This window comes from Hesperophylax consimilis, chromosome 14 (assembly GCF_061612785.1).
Source record: "Hesperophylax consimilis isolate HC1 chromosome 14, BYU_Hcon_1.0, whole genome shotgun sequence".
Taxonomy (NCBI): domain Eukaryota; kingdom Metazoa; phylum Arthropoda; class Insecta; order Trichoptera; family Limnephilidae; genus Hesperophylax; species Hesperophylax consimilis.
Genome location: NC_142849.1, coordinates 19,657,650 through 19,683,447, shown reverse-complemented (window position 1 = coordinate 19,683,447; position 25,798 = coordinate 19,657,650). Strand labels below are relative to the sequence as shown.

The 25,798-nt window shown below is 33.2% G+C and overlaps 1 protein-coding gene across 1 annotated transcript in view; it reads left to right on the top strand.

Moving 5' to 3' along the window:
• The first annotated feature begins 951 nt into the window (after nucleotides 1-951).
• LOC149418020 (progestin and adipoQ receptor family member 4) overlaps nucleotides 952-25,798 on the top strand; it is a 213,130-nt gene continuing 188,283 nt past the window's right edge. Inside the window, exons 1-2 of the mRNA XM_089639601.1 lie at nucleotides 952-1,065; nucleotides 8,769-9,412. Of these exons, the coding sequence (XP_089495727.1) occupies nucleotides 8,860-9,412 (553 nt within the window). The 5' untranslated portion in view covers nucleotides 952-1,065; nucleotides 8,769-8,859. The remainder of the gene's footprint in view (nucleotides 1,066-8,768; nucleotides 9,413-25,798) is intronic.

The following is a 25,798-nucleotide window of genomic DNA, read 5'->3' as shown; positions in this document are numbered from 1 at the left end:
TGTCAGAAGTTGGAGGTAAATATAGACCCAGTAAAAGACATATTTATTTCTCCGACTCGTAGAAGAATTAAACAATTTGATTATTTTGGTAAATATACAGAAAATAGGGACACGCCTAATAAGTATATTTCATTTTGAAAAACACTTTACATCAGTTAGATTATCATTTTGAGGAGCAGTTTCCGGAAATGGAAAATAATGCAATTTCGTTAAAAAACAGATAATTTGACGTCTTTTTTTCACACCGTGTTTTGTGAAAATAGTATTAAAATGCTTTTTTTAGGCATATTTATTTTTATTGTAATTAAACGTACTTTTTTGCAGGCGAGGTCTACTGTTCGCAGAACTGTAAAATGAATGCAGTACTAGAAATAAATTCTAGCTGCCGGACCTGAAAACGAGAACTCTTCTCATGAATAATAAATAATAACATTTAGCATTACATAACGCGCATGGTATATGTAGGTTACCTACTAGTTACGTTCCATATTATTATATCTATTGAAGTCGAACAACATTAAAATGAATAGAGGAAGGAAATAATAGACCAATATTCTATTTATAAGATTTGTTGTATTACATAAAAGCGAGAAAATATAAATAGTACTTACCTACATCATATCAATATATATATATAATATAATAATCATTTATCTCGAATCTCGACCTTCGGTTGTTTGAATATCTGAATATAGCTGAAAAACGATACAGCTTTGTATAAGAAAAGCTAGATGCCGCTAGTTCATCCTTGATATTATTATAGGAAATAAAAATATTCAGTACATATTTAGAACTCCACGCGATAGAGTTTCAAAATGTAGATGTCATTTTAGCACGTAAACGTCAGAATAGCGCCGTGAATTTTTACGTTACGTTAAATTATGTGTTGTTTTATAATAATACATGTGATCAATAATATGTGATTTAATTTATAAAATCTGCCCCATTCATTGAGTGTTTGTGTTGCCAAAACCTATAATAAAAATAAATAACTAATTAGATGAATAATAATAATTTTAAAATACGTACGTGAAAATTTCCTGCATTATGTGACATTATATTGTGGTAATTTTTGTGGGATTGTGGCAAAAATAATAATAATATATTTTAATGAATGACATCCGTGGTAACCTCCAACTAGAGTTTCTAAAGAGGTATGCGGAGAAGTTGTTCGTCACAAATTTCGCTTTCTATTATCATATTTCTTCTTGCGTACAATAAATTGCTTTAGATATTTGATATTATAACATAGTCAACATTAGATTTTATTTTATTTTAATAATTGGCGATAATTTGAATGCGATTCAGGTACCACTCTATTTAGTGGCCTTCCGGTTCTTTTTAATATTAAGATATTTAATATCTAAATAATTGAGTTCAACATGTCAGATAACAAATTACTTTTACATTTTACCTCTACGTTTACATAATATCAAAGCATAATATAATTATTTGTACATATAGTTAGTACACTATTGAAAAACTTTACTTTATTTGAAAAACATCGTGTCGTTTTTGTACGAAATCTTCCATCTATATATTGAGTTCCTTATTAGTTTCATGTTTACCGACTCCATTGAAAACAACTGAAAAGCTGTTCGAAGTTTGGAAGTCAAAAAATGGAGTTTTACATGATTTATTGTAATAAAGGCTGATCTTCATAATGGTTTTAAATGGCAACACCATGATGGTTGAAAGGAAAATATGTGAAACTTTGAAAAAATAACTGTGGTTCAAGTGAATATTTTTCATAACATCAAACGGTATTCAGACATTAGTGATAATTGCTGAAAGGAGATGATTATACTAGTCCCAGTAAGAGATCGTACGTGATGTCATCGTTATAGTATCTTCTGTTTTTTTTTCTTTTCAAACAAGACGCAGTGAGAAGGAAGAGGAAGAACGTCGATGACGTTCGAGCTCTCGCTGGGACTAGTTTATGTAACCTTGTCATAAAATCAATTCAGAGCCATTTTTTACAGTTGAAAGATTCCCGTTAAATGCCGATTCTAAGTACATTTGAATTTCTGCGAAACAACTGGGCCTAAGGAAATTTATTTTTAGAACTTGTTGTTATTTCAGATGAAAAAGTTTTTTTTTTGTACAAGATCTAATAAATCATTAAAAACTATAAAACTGGAAGAAGCGCGCACCAAAAATAAAAAAAAAACCACTAATAGTTCTGTGTACAGTAGACATAGCGTCCAAAAAAGGTGTTTATAATAATTTTATCATTTAAATCGAATCCAAAATTTTCTCCGAAATAAATTTGTAAGTAGGTAGGTACAAATGCCTACCTACTTAATTATGAACCATATTATATTTAAAGTAACTTCTTTTTTTTCATATATGGAATTATACAATTTTTCCAAAGATACGTCTCTATCTCAATGAAAATACTTTTTTCAGACTTTCTTCAGGCAGATAGATAGACAGGTACTGTGATATTGAAAACAAGCGAATTAGAAAGTTTAAATAATCCCGACGATTATATTTCATAATAATTGACAAAAATGTATTTACATAACCGGGTAGCGATACAGTTCCTCTGTCTTTACACTATACAGACGGGCGTTTTTGTGAGGTGTAACATAAAATAGCAAATATATTACAATCATTTCATATATTACAACTACAGTAAAAATAAACAAAACGTATGTAGGTACACACACAGTCACCAACTAGAAATTGAAACGGAGCGTACAAAAAAATACAGACAGACGAAATTCAAAACGATTAAGTTAAAACAGAACTACGCTCAGTCATAAAATTAAGATGTCATTTTTTCCATTCAGATTCGGTGAAAGTCAAACAAACAATGTCATATTTTAACCCAAAATATTTTTTGTTATAGAAACGGTGTTTAGTTCAATTTTATAAACTTTCTAGACCAACCCCAAAAGATATTTTGCAATGTACGTCTCTTATGTAGAGCCGGTCGTGAGCCAAACGGCGCCTGGCGCAGGTAACAAATTGGCACCTCTTGTCAAAACCAGTAGAGTAGACGCCTAGGTATCGTTGTAATCAACAATATTTGAATGATTTGTGTTTTAGTGTAGTGCCTTTTCGTAAAATACTGAAAATTATTGAAAAACCACGCGAAATGTGTAAAATCGTCATAAAAACCGAAAATCATAGAAAAACCTTATTTTGTGTTAAATCGTCATAAAACCTTACGAATCCTAAAACCTCAAAATAATCTCAAGGGCGATGTATTAGGTGAGTTACAGTGTGTGGCAAAATAGAGGCTATAAAAAATGACGCAACTGTATGACGCAAGGTAGCCCCAAAGGAAGAAGCCGAAAATTGCATCCGGAAAGCGCGCTGGGTTGCAACGAAAGAACGGCCATTTTTAAGAAACATGCAGACGGCGAAGCCCCGGTATTGTCCGGACCAAACCATGGTAATGACTGAAAACGGTACGACCCTCTCGACACAATGAGACCCTTCCCAGGTTCCTACCCCCACTTCAAAACTGCACTGTCTAGTTTGCTGCTCCCTGTATTATCAGCGCCCCGGCGCGGCGCCTAGCAATTGAATTGAACTGAATGCAAATTGCGTAGAAAATGTTTTTGTATTACTGGACACTCGTCTTTATATAAACAGATAGATATATACTATATAAGAAAGCAATGATAGAACCAATTATTTACGTAAAACATTAGAGTGTTTACACTGCATACACGGGCCACATACATGGGTTTTTATAGTAGAAGTCTAGACTTCTATATATCGTAAATACAAACTCTGTACCCGAGAGACATTGGTCCTGTGTCAATTTAATCAACTTTTAAGTACGTTTGTACTTTAAATCAATATTGTTGTATTTTATTTTTAGCCAAATTTGCTTCATTTGAGGGGCCATGGGTTATTTATAAAAGATATATAGGCTATACATAATACACACATACGAATAATGTTTTTTTAACGACTACATAAAACTTTATTCATACAACATATTACGGTGAATTGAAGTATAGTTATGGTATTTCTTAGTCCTCCTCACCAGGTGTCCTGTGTTGAGGGGGACTCAAGTAATTAATTCTATTTTATTTGTCTTCTGTGTCATTTTTGTGTTTTAATAGAGTTTTTTCATTGATTTGTACTCATAATATTTTTATTAGTTTTATCTGGGGAAGTGTTTTGTGGAGTTTTTTTTTAATATAAGTGTAGTTTCTTTGTCCAAATTTGATTTTTTTAAATGATAAATTCACCTACCCTCTCTTAATACTTTGAAATGATGGCCTAGAACATCATTCAAGGGTAAAAACCTCAAACATTTGATAAAAAAACTTGGATTGTTTTGTATGTCATTTTGATTAAATCTAGTGTGATGGATACGCGGTCTAGTAGAGGATTCCGTAGGTACTTTTGAATAATTTCGATAATATATTTTTGGCATATAGTTTTGACCCATTTTTTATATTTTTAAAGAACCTCATCTCTTAGATTTTTAAAGAGATGTTTAAAGCTTGTGAGTTTTTCGTCATTCCTTTGATGTGTAGGTCCCATCCAAGATTGTAATTGATTATTACCCCAAGATATTTTATACTTTGTGACTCTTCCTATAACTGGGCAGTGACATTGAACATTATTTCCGTGGCATTCGTGTAATTTTAGCTCCGTTGATTTTACTGGTTGGCTCTTTGAGTTCTTTCAAGATATAATATATTTAGTTTTGCTTATATTAAGGGTAAAAGAGTTAATGTTCAGCCAATTTTGAAATGTACTAAGCCCTTGTTTGCGCACATACAATATTTCCGTTTTTCCGTTCTTCTTGAAATAATATTACGATATCATCAGTAAAACTGATTGTTTCCTTTAATGGTAAGGTTGATATGATAAATATAGATAAATAGAATCGGCCCTAGTCACAGACATATGACTAATATTCATATGTCTATGGTCCTAGTACCAGAGATGTGCAAAATGGGTACCCAAAACCATTTGAAATGCAAAATGGAAATGGGTCAAAACTTTTCCATTTGAAAATGCAAAATGCATAATGGTTTTTAGAAAAGCATTTAAAATGCAAAATGCAAAATACCTATTTTCAAAATGCATTGAAAATGCAAAATGGTTTCTCAAGTCAAACAATTGAAATAATTATAGAATTTTTAAACAGTTTTGTCATTTAATAATGGACATCAATGTAGAACAAACATATTACATGATGGTAAATCAAAAAACACCACGACTACAGATTATGAACCACAAAAAATTTGCGCGGGACAAATGTTGCCAACGTAAAAACATAGAAACTGCTATATAACATTTAATATTACAGCGTCATGGCCCCATGTTCAGTATTTGAATCAGTATTTTTTGTAATGGTATCACTCGATTGCCAGGGCTTCTACCACAGGGAGCAACTTGAAAAATGTAAATTATCTCTCATAGCGAGGTTGAGGAGCGACTGACATTTGGGGCTTTTGAAAAAAAGATGAGTGGAGATAGTAGGAAGAATGTTGCAAAAAAGCATTTAAAATGGAAAATGCATTGAGAAAAGCATTTAAAATGCAAAATGGAAAATACCCATTTTGCAATTTGCATTTCCATTTGAAATGGATTTATTTGAAATAAAGCACATCTCTGCCTAGTACTCATATGTCTATGGTCCTAGTACACTTCCTTGAAGAACGCCATAGTTTGATGGCAATAGTTTACTCCTTTCTTTGCCAATCGCTGCTTATCAATAGGTTCATTGTCATATCAGTCATTCCTTTTTTTAGCTTAGATAGTAATATTTTTTGGTCTATTGTGTCCAAAGTTTTCTGAAGATCTAGGAATAAAGCCAAACTCATATTACTTTTGTTAGTTTGCATTGGGTTAAAGAGCTCGCTATTTTTATCCAAATAAATCTTAATATTATTTTTATTCTTCCTTCTGTTTTGCACACAATAATATATGACCACGGGCTTCTAAGATATTTCTATTCACTTTGAATAAATAATAAATACGTACATATTTTGGACTAACATAAAATCTGGGTATCATTTCGTTCAGCTGGAGGCAAACCACGTGACCATATTTCTGGCACCAGGAGGATTCGAGAATGCTTTGAATAAACAATGACATTAGTCGTACATTGACCACTGCGCAAGAGCGCACATTGAATTAACCTGACCATGTGCAGAAAAGTAAAGTTCACTCAAGGCGAAGCTTAGTGCTAAATCACTATTTTGATTAATCTTTATAAAGAATTTGTGTACATCATGAATACCGAAAAATATGCTTTAGATAAATTGAAGGTTTTCATATCGTTTCGCTTGAGTAGAATGTAAACTACTAAAAAAATAATTTTTCAATAGAAATGTATGAACGCATAACGGAAACAACTTAAAAAAATACTGAATTATAGCTAAGATTATCTGTGACAGTTTCAGTGGATTAACTTTTTTTCTTTCTTAAAAAAATATTTACAAAATAAATAAAAACAAGTTTTGTGCTTGAAATCGAACGTTTTTACACTCCGTTTGTCAAGCGATTTTAATGCCTATTACCTACAATATAAGGTATACCAAGAATATATACATTTTATGCTTGTAGCTTCCTCTTAAGTAAGCCAAAGGCTTAGTTTACCGGATTTGAGATATGTAGTTGAGTTTTTGAAGCAGCGAGAAATTTAAACACCATTTTAAAAAGGACTAGTAATTCAGATATATTCATTTATTGACAAATCAGCGAAAGCTCATGTTGCAAAGCGCATGTTGCTTATTTCCCCTTTCCCTGAATGGCCCGTCTATTAATTTGAATTCTTTGATCACCCCTGTTGCACGATGGTTAATTACATAATTGTAATACCTTGCTAGCAATAAAAATACTATCATAACGACTTTAGCACATGTACATACATAAAAAGGATTGTGTTAAAATGAGACCCGTTTTAATACTTGTACAATACAATCAATTTTAACAGCATTTTTCTATTTAAAGAAAACGGCTGAGTGATTGGTTAAAAGAAAGTTTTATAATTATTTGTTGTCAGAGCAAAGAATATTATATCATATTTGTTTATAAACTTGTTTGTATCGTAAATTTTGGCGCCTTTTTTCAAAACCAGTAGACGCTTAGGTAGGTGATCACTGTTATCAATAATATATGGATGGTTTGTATTTTTGTGTAGCGCCACTTTTATGAAAAATAATCTTAAGTGCGATATGGAAAACCTGTATTCTAACACTACTCCTAAACCTTTTTTTTTATATTGAATACCTCACAAGAGTCCCAACTGCTCCCGTCTGGAGCCAGTGAGACTATGGCATCCCCAATTGGGGGATGTTGTGAGGCTGAAGGTAAGTGGGGAAGGGAAATAGGAAGGTGGGGAAGTACCTGGCTATTCAGATCTAGTCACTAAACACGGCTAAAGCCATTTGGAGCAACGTTTCAATTCTGAATGGTGGTCTTACACCAGGGCGATACTGGTAGTATCTTCCACTCTGGAACGTGCCGCAAATATACTTTATATTATTTTAATTAATTAATTGTGAAATAACACAAATTAATCAAATAAAATTTATTTGCGCACGCCGGGTTCGAACCCGCGACCTTCGGAATGGCAGTCCAATGCGTTACCACTGGACTATGTCGGCCGTCAAACGTTGTATTTTTGTTATTATTTTATACCTGCTGTTGTATTTTTGTAAATCTATTTTATTTTTGTTTGTTTAATTATTTACGTATTGTAATTTTATTTTTATTATTTCTTCTTATGTTTCAAAATTATCTGTCATCTTAATGCTGTACTACCTACATGTAGTACACCTCTGGGTGTAAAATAAATAAATTAATAAAATATATATTAGTTGGCTGTTAGATATTAGTAGAGCCTTGGCAATTCGGCGCCCGGAGCGAACTGCTCCAATAGCGCGCGCATAGGGCCGGCCTTGTGTATCTTACTAGATTGAATGATTTGATGTACTCGTAATTTTTATTTAATGGTAATTAATTACCTATTTTTAAAACCTCCTTCCACTATTTTCAATTTAAGCTCTCGGTCAACATACGATTATAAAAATACTCGCTCGCTTTTTTTAACATTTTAATCAACTTCAAATTAAATTATGAGCCCCGTAAGTAAACTTGATAAAGTAAAGATTACTCCAGGTTCTTCCATGAAAATGGCCTTTTTAAATATATATTGTCGGGCAACGCGACAGTGAAAATGCTTTGGAAGTTTTTACGCGTTGCCTTCAAATTGGAAGGTTTACGTGTAGGTGTGGATCGACACTGTTTTCCAACCCCTATGGAAGCGTGCGTCGCGGCGCATGCGCGCGGACAGACGCCTTCCCGCGCTGTGTCGGCGGGCGACGGGCGACGGGCGACGGGCTTCAGGCTTCAGTCTCCAGTCAACGGTGCGACGTCGTGCGAGCGGCGCCGACCGCCGCTCCACCCTCCGAGCTATCTGTGCCTGTGCCACTGCCTCTACCACTGCCACTGTCCACCAGCTAGCAGCGCCGACACCACCCTGTACACCAGCTAGTAGAGCCCCTCACCAGCGCCGGGCTACCGGGGCATCTCCCGCTATCGGCAGAGCGCGCGCCCCCTGCCCGCGTTACGTCGTCGCGCACGTGGTCGTTACGTTATATCACCGCGTTTAACGATTTTTCCCTTACAACGAGGTTATTGCGGATTCCCATTTCCCGCTCAGCATCGCACAGATGGTCTCCTGGCACCGCCGTCCGCCACTCGCCGCGTACATTCCGCGCGTACGTACTCCACTCATTCACGAAATGTCAGTTTCGATAAAGCAATCCGTTTCTTTTAAGGATACGGTTAAGATGTAATTCTTTTCCGCTAATAAGTGCTGTGATATAAGATAAACTTTTGTCGTGTAGATGTAATAGCAATTATTCGAAAATGCCGCTTTCTGAACAAGAGAGTAACGGCATTGCCAAGAGACGGGTTCACGTGGAATCTCTCGGCTCGGAAAATATATGTTCCGATACCGGGTTCAAAGATACGTACAAGACGAGCGCGAAAGTTCCCTCCATCGCGAATAAAGAAGCGATCGTTCTGCGCGAAAGTGAGATTGATAAGAAGAGCAAACCTTTCCGAGATACCATCAGCAACGGACAGGATGGGCACGAGAAGCGAGTCCCGAACCATCAGAGTTTAGGGGATGAACTACGGGAGTGCAGTAACCAAGAGTCCCTGCGCAAGAGGAACTCCGTGTGCGGGGACGGGCCGGTGAAGCCCGAGGACGGGAAGCCGGATGGGGCCAAGAACGGGATCCAGGGAGAGGAGGGCAAAGCGGAGGAGGACTTGCAGCTGCTGCAGTGGGAGGACATGCCCACACACCTGCAGTTCAACCCTTACGTCAAGACCGGCTACCGACCCCTGTTGAGTGCCTGGGGCTGCGTGCACAGCCTCTCCTACCTGCACAACGAGACTGTCAACATCCTAACACACGGTTAGTACCATTACATACATTATGTATTACACTTGAATCATTCAAAACATATATGTCTTTCCGCGATTTACGTCCCTCTTCGTTGAATTGCAACCGCTACTATTATTATTATTATTTCATTATTCTTTACTTCCGTCTATGAATCTTTTAATATGAATATAACGGAAAACAATAAACTTTTAATATCCTCCAGCTTCGAGAAATATAATAATTTTCTTTATACTGCCCAGATTTAACTGCTTATTTTCAAGACAACAGCACTTTAAACTTGCGCCAGCATCTTAATTCTTCGCTATTTTATTCAAAGAATATATTGTATCGTAACCACAGCGGGTTACACAATAAACTTTATAGATCTGTATGTAAAGCATACCTCTCACATCTACTGAATATAATTTAGGTTATTTGCGAAGATATCGTTTATTTCGTTCAAGGTTCCGAAATCCATTTTTTATGTTAACCGAAAAATACAGTGTCTGTTTTTCTTCTTGGAGTCACGATTTACCCACTACTCTGGAACACACGGCGACATTATGTTTATTCGCTGCCATGATCTCGGTCGGTTGCCTTGGCTAAGATAAACACATTTTCATTGTTTGTGTATCTACTATTAATTGTTATGCACTAAAATTACTCAACATTCTAAAAATAAATACGTTTATTAGATAATACCTTATTTTAATTATGTATAGATATAAGACAATTGATATCTTCCATCAGCTGTCAGTGGCGTGCAGTAAAAAATCCTAAAATAAACGTTAAAGAAGCAGGAACAAATATTTTCCGGCAAATTTACGATTAAAACAGTATTTTTCCATATCAAAAATCACATCTGTGTTCCTACTACTTTTGACATTTTGTGAAATTTTTAACAGTTGGCTTGGCAGACTAGCAACATATATATATATGGATGGGTTAATATTTTAACAAATTTCAGTCATCACGCTTTTTAACTTAGGGTGTTGGTCTTTGACTTCATTTCTTAAAATACTTCGAAGGGGATCACATTTCGACCAAACGACACATTTCCGCGTTTGACGTTTTTTTCACTTCAGAATATATAAAATGCTGCATTTTCGCAAAAAATCTGTTTTGAAACGGTCACAGCTAACCCATGATCAAAGGGTAATGCACGCCACTGTTAGCCACATACCAATAGAGTAGTGAGATTCCATTATAGGAAGACATTGAAATACACTCACCTTGCCTCCCCACATCCCAGAAACCCTTCTGGGCTGAAGGCTCTAGTCTACTACCGTAAGATATTATAAGAACTTCCTACGTATAGAACATACAGCCCACTGTGAATCTAGTTATTAAACTACCTGAGCTTCCTCTTGGTATTTCTGATGCACAAATGGGTACTACGGACTCTTATTGTGAACAGATACAAGTTCAAATTATGGAGCGTATTGTTAGAATGCATTCCAACATTTTAATCTGTAACTAATAGCAAATTCATGCTACGACTTAAGAAACTCGGCGACTAAAATTCTTTGTCGAAAACGAAGTGAAATATTTTTTTGGGCCATCTCATAGGTTGCCTATTACTTTAAAGGTCAATTTAATTAATAATATTAAAAACAACAAACACAAGTAAAATAGTATTTACGCCGTATTTAAAAAAAATTATAACCCATTTATTTATTTATTTATATTTTTTTTTTTTTTTTTTTTTTTTTTATTTATTGAAACATATAAACAAGGTTACAATTTTTTTAACAATATAAACAAAAATATATCAATCACTCTCCTAATAAAGCAGCTGCTTGTGTTTAGGAGAGGACAACAAAAATATTTTTACATTTGTTTAAATTAAACAAAAAATATTAGTAATAAAACAAAAAATAACACAAAAAATAACAATAAAAGTAATAAAAATATAGGTTAGTTAATAAATTATTCAAAGAATTTAAAAGGCAAAAACATATTTCTAAACAATAAGTAAAGTTATGAGGTGGTACAAGAGTATTTTAATTTAATTTTTTTTTTATATTTTTCGAAGTTTTCTTCCGATCGTATATCAAGGGGTAATTTATTAAATAATTTTACACCCTTGAATATATAGTGATGTTGTGCTGTTGTGGTTCGTGCTAGTGGCACGGTTAGTCCTCCAACAGATATTATTCTTTTGCTAATATTCAATTGTGGTAAATTATTTTTATTAAAGAAATCTTTATGTATTTGTAGAAGTGCAATTTTGTCATAAATTTTTGTAAGTGGGGGAACCGGGAAATCTTGAAAAACATTTATAGTTGGGTAGTAATATGGCTTTTTTAAGATGATTTTTATTAGTATTTTTTGAATAGTTTCCAGTGGGAGTAGGGATGATTTATATGCACCCCCCCAAGCCACGATTCCATATTGTAGGACAGAGTGCGCCAATGCATAATAAATATCTTTTAGTATTTTTAATGATACAATATTTCTTAGTCTAAAAAATATATAGATTAGTTTTCTCATTCTGTCTACTGTGGAATTTATTTGACTTTTCCATTTAATGTTATTATCAATAATTATTCCAAGATATTTTATTTCTTTTTTACTACTAATGTTTATACAGTTTGAATTACAGGGTGCGAATTTAAGGAGGCAATTTCTTTCGTGAATTTTTATGTTTAGATTTACATTTGAGTTATTCCCTGTTAGGCTATAAGGTATAAAATGGGTTTTTTCGACATTCAGTGTCAATAAATTTTCGTCAAACCATAGTTTAACGATATTTATTGCATTATTAGCTGATACTACGACCTCATTCCATGAATTTCCTTCAATAGTTATAACTGTATCATCTGCGTAAGATATGATGTTTCCAATGATTGGGAGTTGAAAAAGTTCATTAACATATAATATAAAAAGTAAAGGTCCCAAAACAGTTCCTTGTGGAATTCCAAAATCTATATTTTCTATTTCACTTAATTCGTTGTTTACTTTAACCTGTTGAGTTCTTTGATAGAGATAACTTTTTAACCATGTTTTAGCTTTGCCAGTAATTCCTATATTATTTACTTTATTAATTAATTTTGAATGTGAGACACTATCAAAAGCTTTACTGAGGTCAATGAATATACTTAAGCATTTTTTGCCTCTATCTAATGTTTTGTAAATAATCTTAGTTAATTCTGCAATTGCGTCTTGTGTGCTAAGTTTATCTCTAAAACCGTATTGACTAGGGTTAATACTTTTTAGGTTATCTGTATAATCAGTAATTTGTTTTTTTATTACTTTTTCGTGTATTTTTGCAATGTTGGATAATAAGGATATTGGGCGGTAATTGTTTACTTCTTTTGGATCTCCGGATTTATATACTGGGATTATAATGGCTTTTTTGTAGTTAGACGGGAATATTCCGTATTTAGTACTTACATTAATTATATGCGTAATCGGTTTGGTTAGAAAATTGCAGTATTTTTTCAAGATTTCTGTAGTTATACCGTCGTATCCTGGCGCACTACCATTTTTAAGTGATTGTATTATGTTTTCAATATTTTTTTCTGAAGTCGGTTTAAAATTTGAAAGATTGCTATTTGTTATTTTATCTTCATGTATGTCATCAGGTTGATAATTTTGGTCAATTTTATATGCAAGTTTTTGACCGACGGTAGCGAAAAATTTGTTGAAAATATTTGCGCACATTTTTGGTTCACGGATAGCATTTATGTTAGTTCCATTATTGTTTATGACATTTATTGTAGACTTATTTTTATTATTTTTATTCATTATTTCATTTATAGTGTTCCATGTTTTTTTAGGGTTTTCTTTTGTGAGGATTATTTTCTCCCTGTAATATTTTTCTTTTGTGTCTTTGATAATTTTAATGAGTTTGTTCCGGAATATTTTGTATTCGTTTTTTACTTGGCTACTGGTAGGGTTTTTTTTTGTGTCTATGAAAAGTTTTTCTTTTTTCCGGATAGATATGAGTAATCCTTGCGTAATCCATGGTTTGATTTGCCTTAATTTAGAACTTGGTTGATTATTTATAAAGGTTGTACAGTCTGCGATATGAGCATTTAAAGTTTCTTCAAAGAAGTTTGCGCACATGTCTGGGTTTTGGCAATTTAGTATTGAGGACCAAGATTCGTTACTTAATTTATTGTTTAATTTTACATTGTTCAATTTGGAAATTATGTTAATATTTTTTCTAGAGTCATTTAATCCTAAGTTTTTATTGAAATCATAAATAAAAATATTTGTATGGTGATCTGTTATATCATTTTTCCATATAATAGATTTAATTTTTTCTGTGTGTTTAATATTGCTCCATATGTGGTCCAGGCATGATGGCGATTGGTTTGCAAATTCTCTTGTGAAATTATTTACACATGATATAAAGTTCATTTCATTCATAGCATTTATATAATCTAATTTATTTTTACAGTGGTTATTAGGACCAATATTAATATTTAAATCACCTATTACGATACAATTTAGATGGTTTTTGTTACATAGTATTTTTTTTAATTCTTCTATAAATAAAGGTACATCAGAACTGTGTGTTCGATATATTGCGATTATATTGAATGGCATATTATTTAAAACAAAATTTAATGACAAACAGTTTGCTTTGCATATGTGTATTTCGCTAATATTGATATCAGTAAATTTTTCTTTAGCGTATACTACAATTCCACTATTTTTATTAATCTGATAATTTGTATTGTAATTTTTGTAGTTTGGGATGATTGGTATATTTATGTTTGCATGTATGTGCGCCTCGGATAGTATTATGAAATCTGGCTGTGAACATAATGTATTTAGGGATACCAAAAGTTCATCCATGTTTTTATTTATACTTCTAATGTTTAGGTGCAAGATTGTTAGTCTATTTATTATATTGTCATAGATCTTATTGCATTCACTGGCTGCTTCACATACGTATTCTTCTATATTTAGATTTTTATCAATTTCGCTTAAGTTAAAATTTTCCATTGTATTTATTTAGGTGTGATAAAATATTTATATAAAATTCTACGAGTAAATGAATAAGTAATAATGCTCATAATTAGTGTAACACTATTCTTGCTCGATTTCAGTTCATATCTAAAATTGTAGGTTTTGATTTTTTCTATAAGATTTATTTTATGTTTAGATAATACTCGGAGACATAGTGAGTGTTTGTTTAATTGACAGCAATAATTAATTTGATTCGTTCTTCTTTTTATAATAATTACAATAAAAAAAAGCGTTTGTAAGAATATATCAATAGTACAAGTGAACATATAGTGTAGAGATTTATTGCATATAGAATATTGGCAGCATGATATATGGATTAGTAATGTATATAATAATAATTTTGACAAATTAATATATCTATAATTAGACTTTAGTATTCTGTAATTTACTAGCATTCGATAAATGCAGTTGTGGATTGTTATTGTATTTTCTATTTTCTGGTAGGAATATACAAATGTAGAACGTAGATGTAATGAATTGTAAAAATAAACATAAAAGTGTAGTAAGTAGAGATGTGTTATCATGAAGAAAATATTTAGGTTTTTTATCTTATATATAGAGAATGATTTAAATTTTTTGGTTTTAAATACATATATCCTGACTTTAAAGTATGTAGAATGATGAAAGATTTGTCGGTTTTTTAATGTATAGACTATATTATTATTATTTTTTATAGCTTGTGGATATTCAAAAGTACATGCGTATTTGTAAGACATTGAGAATAGATATGAAATATTTTTATAGACATCTTTAAAATTTATAACAATATTCCAGTTTTCGTTCCGTGAGAGCAAGTATTTTTTTGTAATATTGACAGTTCGTTTGATTATGGACATTTTTTTTTTAATTGTTAGTATCATTTTTGAATATTTCTTAGAATTTTCAGTTTTAATAGTAAGTATACTTGTTTTATATACTGGAGATTGATAGGGAACATCATGTTTTTTTAAAGAATATGTCATAGCATTATTGTTAGTTTTTAAAATTTTGAAAGTGCAGGTACATGCATAATATATTGACAATAAACATGAGTTACTATGAAAAATATACCTTGAATCCAAATTAGTATTCAATTTTCTGTTGTGCGAATGCCAGCATTTTTTTATAATATAAACAGTTGGTTTTATCATTCGCATTATGATTGGTAGGAAATGACAGTTGAAATCTCTCATTTTGAAAAGTGCAGTTTACACACCTCGGTTGATTTGTTGAGGCACATTCTTTGAACAAGTGAGCAGCTCCACAGTGCGAGCAGGAAGGCGAATTGTTTTTCTCTTTCTGGTTGCAGTTTCTTGATGTATGTCCGTAACGTAGACAGAAGTAGCATTGTATTACTGGGCAGGCGTCGCCAACCGTAACTCGCTGGTAGCCAATGTTTATTTTTTCTTTATTTAATAGAATCTTCCTGGTTGTGCTGTCTACTTCTACTATGTAGTTAGCGGTGTCATTGTATTTGTTTTTAATTATTGCTTTTATGTTAAAAATAGAATTTTTTTCTGTTTCTTGCGTTACAATTTTGATATCCTCATTTTTGTTCAAGATATCGTCAGTAAAATCTTCTTTGATAAAGTCGTTGAAAATTCCCTTGAATATCATTGTTGGTTTTTTCTTTGTTAATTCTTTGCAGTCAATATCATGTAGATCTTTAGTAATTAAAGTTTGTAGTTTTTTAGCGTCTTCTTTATTAACACAATCGATTACAATTCGATTTTGGGAGATTTTTTTAATGCCTTCAATGCATATTCCTAATTGGCTGGTTTTAAAGTGCCTTTGAATTTTATTTTGTATTTCTGTTGATGTATCTTTATTTTTTGGAGTAATTAAGATACTGTACTTGTTTTTTATATTTTTTTGTTTTTTTATATCAGCAGGTTGATTATTCTCCAGAAAGCCCATTTTGGTAGCAACAAGGTTTATATTCCCTAGCAGTTCTGTGAGTTTTGGTGACAATTTCCCCATTTGTTCTTTTGTAAACTTATTGCTTGGGTCCATTATAGTATTTTGTAAGGAATTTATAATTTGGTTTGCCGCAGAGATGAAAGAAAAGGTGTCACTGGTGTCCATGGTACTGCTTCGAAATGTAGAGCGGTAAAAGGTTTAGCGGCCCTGCGTGGACGATGTTGGTCGGCGGTCGAACGTCGTAGCACGTACACACACACACACACAAACTGAGTTCAACACTGGCCTATTACCGAGTAAATCGCTGTTTATCAAATGTTTTGAGAGCAAACTTTTTTTTCAAAAATTCGGATTTAGGTTATTACAGATGTAGTAGTACAGCTTGACACTTCTTTACTACACTGCTACTGCAATTCCGTATATATTAGTGCACTATTTTTTGTCAAATACGTTTAGAATATTTACTTGTTTGATTTTAAACAGGAACGAAATTCACAGCGTGTTTCTGTACAGCGGTATTATTGTTGTCTGAGTCATTATATATAGGGGGAGGTCCTCTAGTACCGTCACCTTAAGGATTATTTGTAATGAAATAAAAATCCTTTCCCTTATGTGCAAAATACCTAGTGAAATGTGTAAAGGAACTCTTTTACTATAAATAGAAATAATAAAATATCGATATATTTAGAAACAGTCAACTTTATTATTAAAATTGTAAGAACATGAAAAAACGACATTTAAAAAATTGGCCTCCAGTACCGGCCAGCAAAAAATTCAATATTTATCCAAGGTAATAATCGCTAAACATAAAAAATAATAGCCAAAAAATGAAAAATTATTATTTATCCAAGACAATAATCGCAAATATATATATAGCTGATGTCTCTGAAACGTTGGCGCAGGCCTCGTGTATCCAGATCTTACAATTTCCGCATTGAATCCAGTCTTCGTCATGAGACTCTAGACACAATGGGCAGACTGTATCTCCTTGATTTGGTGCATTGGGAGACTGTTGACATTTTTTTTTGTTTTTTGTACTATTTTTGGCCACATCTTTTCCTGAAAGCAAACGCTTGCCTCGCCTAACTGATTCAGCACACATTTTATCTGCCTTTTTCTGTTCCAGCATATTAATTTACTCAGCACCTTTCTCACGGCTTTTCGCAAATTGTTAGGATCCCAGGTCCCCTTTTTCTTCTTCGTCTGACTAATATCTTCCTGGTCTGGCATCTTTGTGTACCTAAAAGCAAAATTAATCACACAAACATTTATTTAAATAGTGGCCAGTACTGGAGGACAATTTTGTGGCCGGTACTGCAGGGAACGGAGTAAAATATTAAATCGACATAGCGTGACACTGTGCGAATAAAGATTTATTTTAAATGTATTTTATAATAGCTATATAAACACTCAATACATACCAAGTTTGACTTCTTTAGAAGTCGTCCTCAAAACTATATAAATAACACACCGAACTTTAATCGTGCGGCGAACGTCCGCTCCTCCCAACAGATATCTTAACACTGACACGAAGCTAGTTGAAACTTGTCGCTGCCGAGCGGGGCATCTTCATGTGATACCATACTGCGTGTATTGCATGAACTGTCTCAGAGCCATCTGTTGTAGAATCTCGGAAATTGTAACTGGCTGGTACTAGAGGCCGGCCGGTACTGTAGGACCTCCCCCTACGCCTACAAAGACTTTTACATAGAATTGATACGTGATGCAGTGTACATAGGAGAATATCTGTATTATACAGGAGATACTGACAGTAAATAGATGTAATCCATTGTAAAGAAGGTACAAAATAAACAATTGTAAAAGTGTGATTACAAGTATTATGAGAAAATATTAAGAAATAATAAAAAAAAACTACTTAAATAAAAAATTTAAAACTAAATATGAAGCAATATTAATAAAACGTTACTAAACGTGTTACTAAAGCACTCTTTTCAGGGTGAAATGCCTAAAACCAAAAAAAAAAAAACATAAAGTAAAAAAAGAAATTACAACAACACTACATATAAGACAAATCATTAAAACTAATTTACTAACGCTACTCTACTTTGTAGGATTCGACAAAGTGTTGGTATAGATTATGCTTAATTCTATAAATGGAGTCAATAAATAAATCAATAGCACCCCCATACTTGTTGCCCAGATCATGCATCCTATTGGTCAGTGAGTTTGTCTGAAACACAATATCTTTATTAATGGTAACTTTAAAACCAAGTTGCTTGCAAATTAATTTTACCTAGGTACCTATAGTTATATGTTATATTAATTTGCAAACAATCTGTCCATATAAATAAAAATGTAAATGTTCGTTTGTTCAAAATCTTAAATCTCCGAAAGATCTACACCGATTGCTTTGAAATTTTGAGACAACGTTGCATTCGAATACGCATGTGTTTTTATATACCTATATTATATAGATGTCACCTGTGACAGGTAAATACATGTTTTTTAAACAGCGCCATATGTTGGACGTAAAACAACACGCGCTATTGTTTCTCTATCTGCACAAACAGACTGAGCCACATCACCGTGTCAAGGAACAACTAGTATTTAATAAAATGTTTGTACACTTAATTTTCATAGTCTAATATAATACAGGGTTTTCCAATAAGAGGTGTTATTTTGATATTCAATCGTAAAAGATCAATTGTTTCGTGGCTTGTGTGGCAGGTAGCGCCGTCTTGTTGAAATTAAACGTTGTCCAGATTGATACCATCCAATTCCGGCCATAAAAAATCATTAATCATCTCTCGATAGCGCAATCCATTCACCGTAACTGTTGCTCCAGCCTCATTTTCGAAAAAATAAGGTCCAATGACTCCGTCGGACCATAAACCGCACCAAACAGTCACACGTTAAGGATAAAGAGCCTTTTAACAATAGTTCTTGGGTTTTCCGAGCCCCAGATGCGACAATTTTGCTTGTTGACGAAGCCACCGATGTGGAAATGGGCCTCATCACTCAAGATGATTTGCATTTGATTCACTCAAGTGAATTTTAATAATTTAAATGCGTTGTTGAAGCGTGTATCGTTCCATTTTTATTAAAAACGTAGTTTCTACTTGTGAAATATCAAAAATAACAGCTTCAAAAGTAACATCTACCGAATTTTTTTATTTTTATTTATTTATTTCACATATACGGCACAACATGTGCCATTCACATACTAATTTACAGAGAATAGTACAGCAACATAAGGAATGCAACAATATGAATGTAAGTATAATGGTATAATCAGTAAATAGTAAGTAAGGTTAAAAGTATGAAAAAACAAAGAGATATAAATATTTAAATATTGAAGACAATATTAGTGATTTCTAAACGAAAATCTGAAACAGAAAAATCAGAAAAGGAAACGGTCAGTAAATAAGGATTGTATCGAAACTGAGCTTCCACAAGGAATTATGATATAAGCGACAACATGGGTGATCCAAAATCATCACTCTCAGCTAGTACGGAGATTTTGACCATTTTCTTGAATGAATATAACGTACCTATAGTTTTTTTTTCTCCAAGCATATTATATAGCAACGGAGCTTTATATGAAAAACTCCTTTGTCCGAAGGATGTTCTGGTATACACCGGCTGATACATTAAAGAAGAACCCATTCTAGTGCTGCGCACTTGTTGAGATCTTTTAGCAGTAATCATTCATTTTGCATTCAGTCTACTTTCATCCTACCTCTACCAATTCCATGCCTTACTGCCATACGTCACCGTAGGTACCAGTTCTGCTTATAATCAAGACACGATATAAGCATTGTACCTACTCGTTAAATAATATGGGCACCTATCTATCCGAATAAACGAAAAGAAAATATTGATAAAATTAAACCTTCCCATTACAATATTTTAAATAAGAGATTTAAGCTCGTGCGCCACGTGCTTATAATTACCACATCGCAAATCACAAAGCCTTTCAAAACTGAAATGCCGCATGAAAACTTTCGCATTTTCAGCGCAGGGAATGTGATTTTTTTCTCCCAACATAATTTCCTTCCACGTATTAAATATTAGGCACGCGAGCTTTACTGCGGTACCTACATGTTTAATCCCAGCTTTGACCCAAATGTCAATAAATTATGAGGACAGGAACGCAATGGCGATAAGCGGACATTGACTATTTATTATTTAACTGTAATAAAGCTCTAAGTGTTTGGTTCATTCTTCTTCTAGTTCGTTTCGAACTAAAATCTGGAATTGGGACTACCGTAATACGGGGCGACTTTTGAATCTTGAACTTTTGAGCCAGTGAGACTATAGCATCCCCAATTGGGTTTTTTTGTGAGGCTGAAGGTAGTGAGGAGGGGAAGGAGATGGGGAAGAGGAGAGAACGGAAGGACCTGTCTCTAAACAAGGCCCAAGACATTTCAAGCAACGCTTTAATTCTGAATAGTGGTCTTACACCAAAACGATACTGAGAGTATCTTACTGTCTAGAACGTGCCGAAAATATAATTTATATTATTTTCAATGAAAAATTTGTGAAATAACACAAATTAATCAAATAAAATTTACTTGCGCACCCCGGGATTTGAACCCGCGACATCCAGCTTGCCAGTCGAGAGCCTTACCCCTCGACCACAGAGGTCGTCAGTTTTTATTTATATCAAACATATTGTCGGTTAAATAATTTTGAAGTCGATATTTTTAGATATTTCAAACAGAGAAAAATGTAAATACATAGGTATATTATAACATTTAAAAAATACTAAAATGGTAATAAAAAGTGTATATTATATAGCACCACCTTTATTGCACGAAATAATAGTTTAGTGTTATTTATATTGTAAATTATATCAATGTCTTTCTATATATTTCATATAACTACTAGAATATTTGAACTCGTATTTTCTTTAATTTTTTGTTGATATAGGCGTATAATTGTAATAAGCTTTTAAAAAATCGCACATCAAGTCGCCCACTCCGAAAGGTGGCTTTTTTCACTGTGTTTTTTTTGTTGACTACCTGAACATAAAAAAAAAAAACAAAATTTGATCATGTGTAATAAATGACTTTTTCGACACAAATGTTTTTTATAAAAAGTTTATTAGTTTCAAACTTTAAAATTGGTAAAAGTCTTCCCTTTTTACGGTAACTAATATTATGGCAGTGCCGTTAATGTTTTGTTTCTAGTTCCAACCCCTCCCTTTGTTACATGCTTTGTTTATGAGAAAGAGAAGGAGATAACTTCATTTATAACAAAACTAGTCACCACTTCAAACTTTAATGTAATGCTGGTTTGGAGGATTGGTTATCATCGCCAGTTTAAATGGATTGTTGGCTAAATGATTCTGCGGTTCTCCAAATCCGCAGAATCCGAGGTTGCGTGATTACTAGACATCGGATTATATTCACTAACAAAGTGCCAACATATGCATGCAAATATGCACTAAAAAAGGCCGAAATATGCACTAAAAATGCCCAAAATATGTACAGTGCAAAATCAAAAAACCATTTATATTTTTATATATTTTAATTAAAGGCCGTACAAAAACGGCGAAATATTCTTAAAATTATGCATAGTTTTTGTGTCAATATAAACTAAGTATTTTTCAAAATTTTCGAGCTCAAATTTGTGACGTTTGTCACCCAGTATTAATTTGTACGCCGAAAACGACCTCTTTACGTCAACTGACGTCATTGGACAAAATTTAAAATTTGGCGCCATTTCTGGAGATATCTGTTTAGGCAGGGTATGACCTGTGCCGTTGATGTAGGCATTAATGTTCTTCATATCTTCAAGACTCGGGTTTTTAAGCAAAATAGAGTCTAACTTTTTACGAATCTTTTCTGATATTGAATTAGGAAGGGCGTTGGCGAGTTCTATCATTGTTTCCAGTATTTCTATTGCTTTAATTAGAGGAAGGTTTTTTGTTTCCAATTTTTTTATGGTATCTGGTAACTTGTGAAAATGTGTTGAGATGAGGGCGATATTCTGTTTAATGGATGCGTCTTCAAATGCCAGCTTGCTTGAATGAATTGCAATGGCCTCAGAACTGTCAAATTGCCCAACTACTTGTTTTACGACCTCAAAATTTTCAGCATAGAATAATACTGCCTTTAGCCAAGTACCCCATCGAGTAATTATGGGTTCTGGCGGCAATGCTAGATTTGGCAATTGCTCTTTATAAGACTGCACACGCGACGGAGATTAATATAGATCAATTTATTAACATTCCCATACTCTTGCCGTATCTCTTCAGCAAGGCGATGAAACCCGTGAGCTAAGCAGGTAATGTGTAGTAAATTTGGATAAAAAGGCTTGGCCAGCTTTCACCATGTATGGCGCAGCATCAGAAACAAACATGCAGATTTTTTCATCCACAGAACAATCGGGAAACAAAGATCTTATGGAATCATTTATGAAACGAGCAACAGTTGAATGATTTGTTTTTTCTAGGATTTTACAGGGAACCAAGTGGGGAATAGAGGGCTCCTTTGTTAGTTTTCCAACTATCAAATTCACTATATATCGCTCCCTATACGTAGATGATACCTCCCGCTATTAAACGAAATATGCACGATTTGGGAAAAAAGGCTGAAATATGCATTAACGTCGTAATTAGAGAGTTATATGCATTTGCATATGCAAATATGCAAATGCATATAATCCGATGTCTAGTGATTACCTTCAGTGTGAAATAACGAGAATTTGGATAATTCTAATTTTATTTTTTATTTTAACAAAACTCACTTATAATAATTTTACGAACAAATAAATCGCGTACGCTAGAGGAGGTTTAGGGTCAACCCGACGGCAAGACTGCTGGAGACAGAATAATATTATTTACCGCGCGAGGTATCGCTCGCAGGTTTACAATGATACCAGCCTCACAAGAATGTGGGAAAAAATAATATTGTAGTTGTTTTCGGGAGATGCAAACTCCCTATAATTTAACCTACACTGGCTTCATAACAATAGTTTTGAAGAATATTGTATTTTGATTATTTTTCGTTATAGCTCAGCATCTACTTTGACACGAGACATATGATGTGGTCGTTTTGCGTTATCCAAACATCTGACTGTTCTTTGCTTAAGGCGATGCCATACGTAGTAATGCAAAATCGTGTGTTTTTGGTTTGAAAATTTGGTTGCCTAGAAATGTTTTAGATGGTTTAATTAAATACTGTGATAAGTCTTAGATAAGTCTTTTTATAAGCCCACAAAAAAATAATGTATAAGGCCTATGAAAACTGCTATAAAGTTCAAAATCTCCTACTTACGAACCCATTTTCGGTTTTGATTTTATTGTATAGTGTGGCAAATTAAGTTATTTATAAAATGATCGAAAAAAAAATATTTATACCTGAACATCCACAAAATAAAATAAAAGGCACTTTTTGGCCATGTTTTTTTCTTGCATAAATCAAAACAGGCGGACGGTGGCGGGAATTTAAACTTTATCGCCATCTACGTAAGGGTTTTTATTGATAGTGGCTCAATTTAAAATATTACACGAAGTAGTGCATCGCCTTAAATTTAAAGTTCAGAAATTCGGTCTTTAAAAAAATAAAATTCTAAACCAAATGGAATGCCTAATACGATGTTGATTGGCTGTCTCGATCGGATAGTCAAAACCTCGTTGGTGAAATTGATTTCCAAGCAAATATACATGGGAGGCATTTATATTTGAAGATGTATATGTATGATCTATTCATTGACTTATTTATCAAATATTATGAATTAATTGCCCACATCAAGTTTAAAAAAAATTATTTATGAAAAGTTTTGTAAAATCGACAAACAATAAGTTGCTGACAGTGTAATGTGGACAAAATTACGTAGTCTTGAGTGCACAATTCACAGTCAAAATGTTGGGTTTCTTTAAGCATATCAGCTCGTGAGCCCAATTACCACATGACATAAATTTTAGATTCTCCTGGCTTTGACCGAGAATGTAAATCATGTGCAAAATGAAATAGTGTGTGTGGTCGTAGATTACATATACCGCATACTTTTACATTTTGTTCGCAAGGGTCCAAAATTGTTTGGCAGTAAAACTTCATACAAAGATATACTGTAAAAGATGTTAAACGTACAAACATAGCACCATTGGTGAGTAGTATGTAATAGTATGTAATCAAGTCAGTTGAAAGTAGCATATTTAAAACATTACCTCTAATTAAGTTAAGAAGCTGGCTATCAACACGGCTGGGCGGCATACTGAGGATTCAACACCTATGGTGGTTTAAATTAGAACGAAAAAGGTTTCGCAGATAATAGCAAAATTCATTAAAAAATAAATTTAATTCCGTCCGTGTGTAGTGCAGTGCAGGTAATATCGGTACGTGAAATTCACTATTGTGTTATTTCGTACTGACACTCTCATTGATAAGTATATCAATGAGAGTCATATTTGAGGATACGTATATACACGGTGTCCGGAAACTCGTAGTACAAGCGGGAAACTGGAGAATCTACACCACATGGGGAACCCAAAAAAACATAAAGTTTTTTGATTTGAGCATTTTCAAAAAAAAAAAAAACCAAAAAAAAATATTTTTCGGCTATTTTAGGGTTAAAGTTTTTTCTGGTGTTTAGGGTTGAATAACAGATGTTTTAACCCTGCAGAGCAGAAATATTTTATGATTACACCGGGTTAAATGAAGGGTGATTTCAAAATAATGCTTCAAATCCGAGTTTCTTCATTTGTTTTACCATCAAATAGTTTAATTTAGTTGGGTACTTTGATCTTCAGTAATAATTTATAAGAATTTGATTAAAAAAAAAAAAAATAAAAAAAAAAAATCAACTTCAAACTCGATTTACTCGATAACGAAAGCTCAAATAAAAAAAAAATATACTACAAAATCGACTCCAAATGTGATGTAGATTCACCAGTTTCCCGCTTGTACTACGAGTTTCCGGACACCCTGTATATTATGTTAACATTTCAAGAGCGTCTAACTATTACAGCTATGTATTTAAAAAAAACTTGGTTTTGACCAAAAAGTGATTCGTTTAATAAATATCAGAGTTTGTGTCGATTAGTCTGGGAGGCGTGCATTCCATATAGGCCAATAAGCACTGCATATCCTGCCTTACTTGCATAAAAATATTAATATTATTAAAATGTATAAAATTACTTCAAGAAAACGATCTACGCTTTCAAAAATACTTGCCAAGTTCCAGCTACAAATCTACGTGTCTAAAGCAGAAACTAAGTTTGCAAAATGACGCTCGTGTCATATTCAAACATAAAAATAAAGAAGTAAACTCGAAATGCCTTCCATACAAATTTGAGTGGAAACAAATACGCCACTGACTTAGTACCTTTTGGTTCTAGACCATTTAGCGCGCGGACTCTCTCTTACACTTAAGTGAAGTGCATCGCCATCCTATTTATAATTTTGAAATCATAGTGAAACACAGTTTGTACGGAAATACAGGCCTAAATTGGGCTTATATTTGTATCACGAAATTCTTACTAATTAGATTCTTATACGTCCGTTGACGTGATAAAAGTCTAAATACCTGGTTTAAGACCGTTTTCACCAAACAAACGCCATAGTA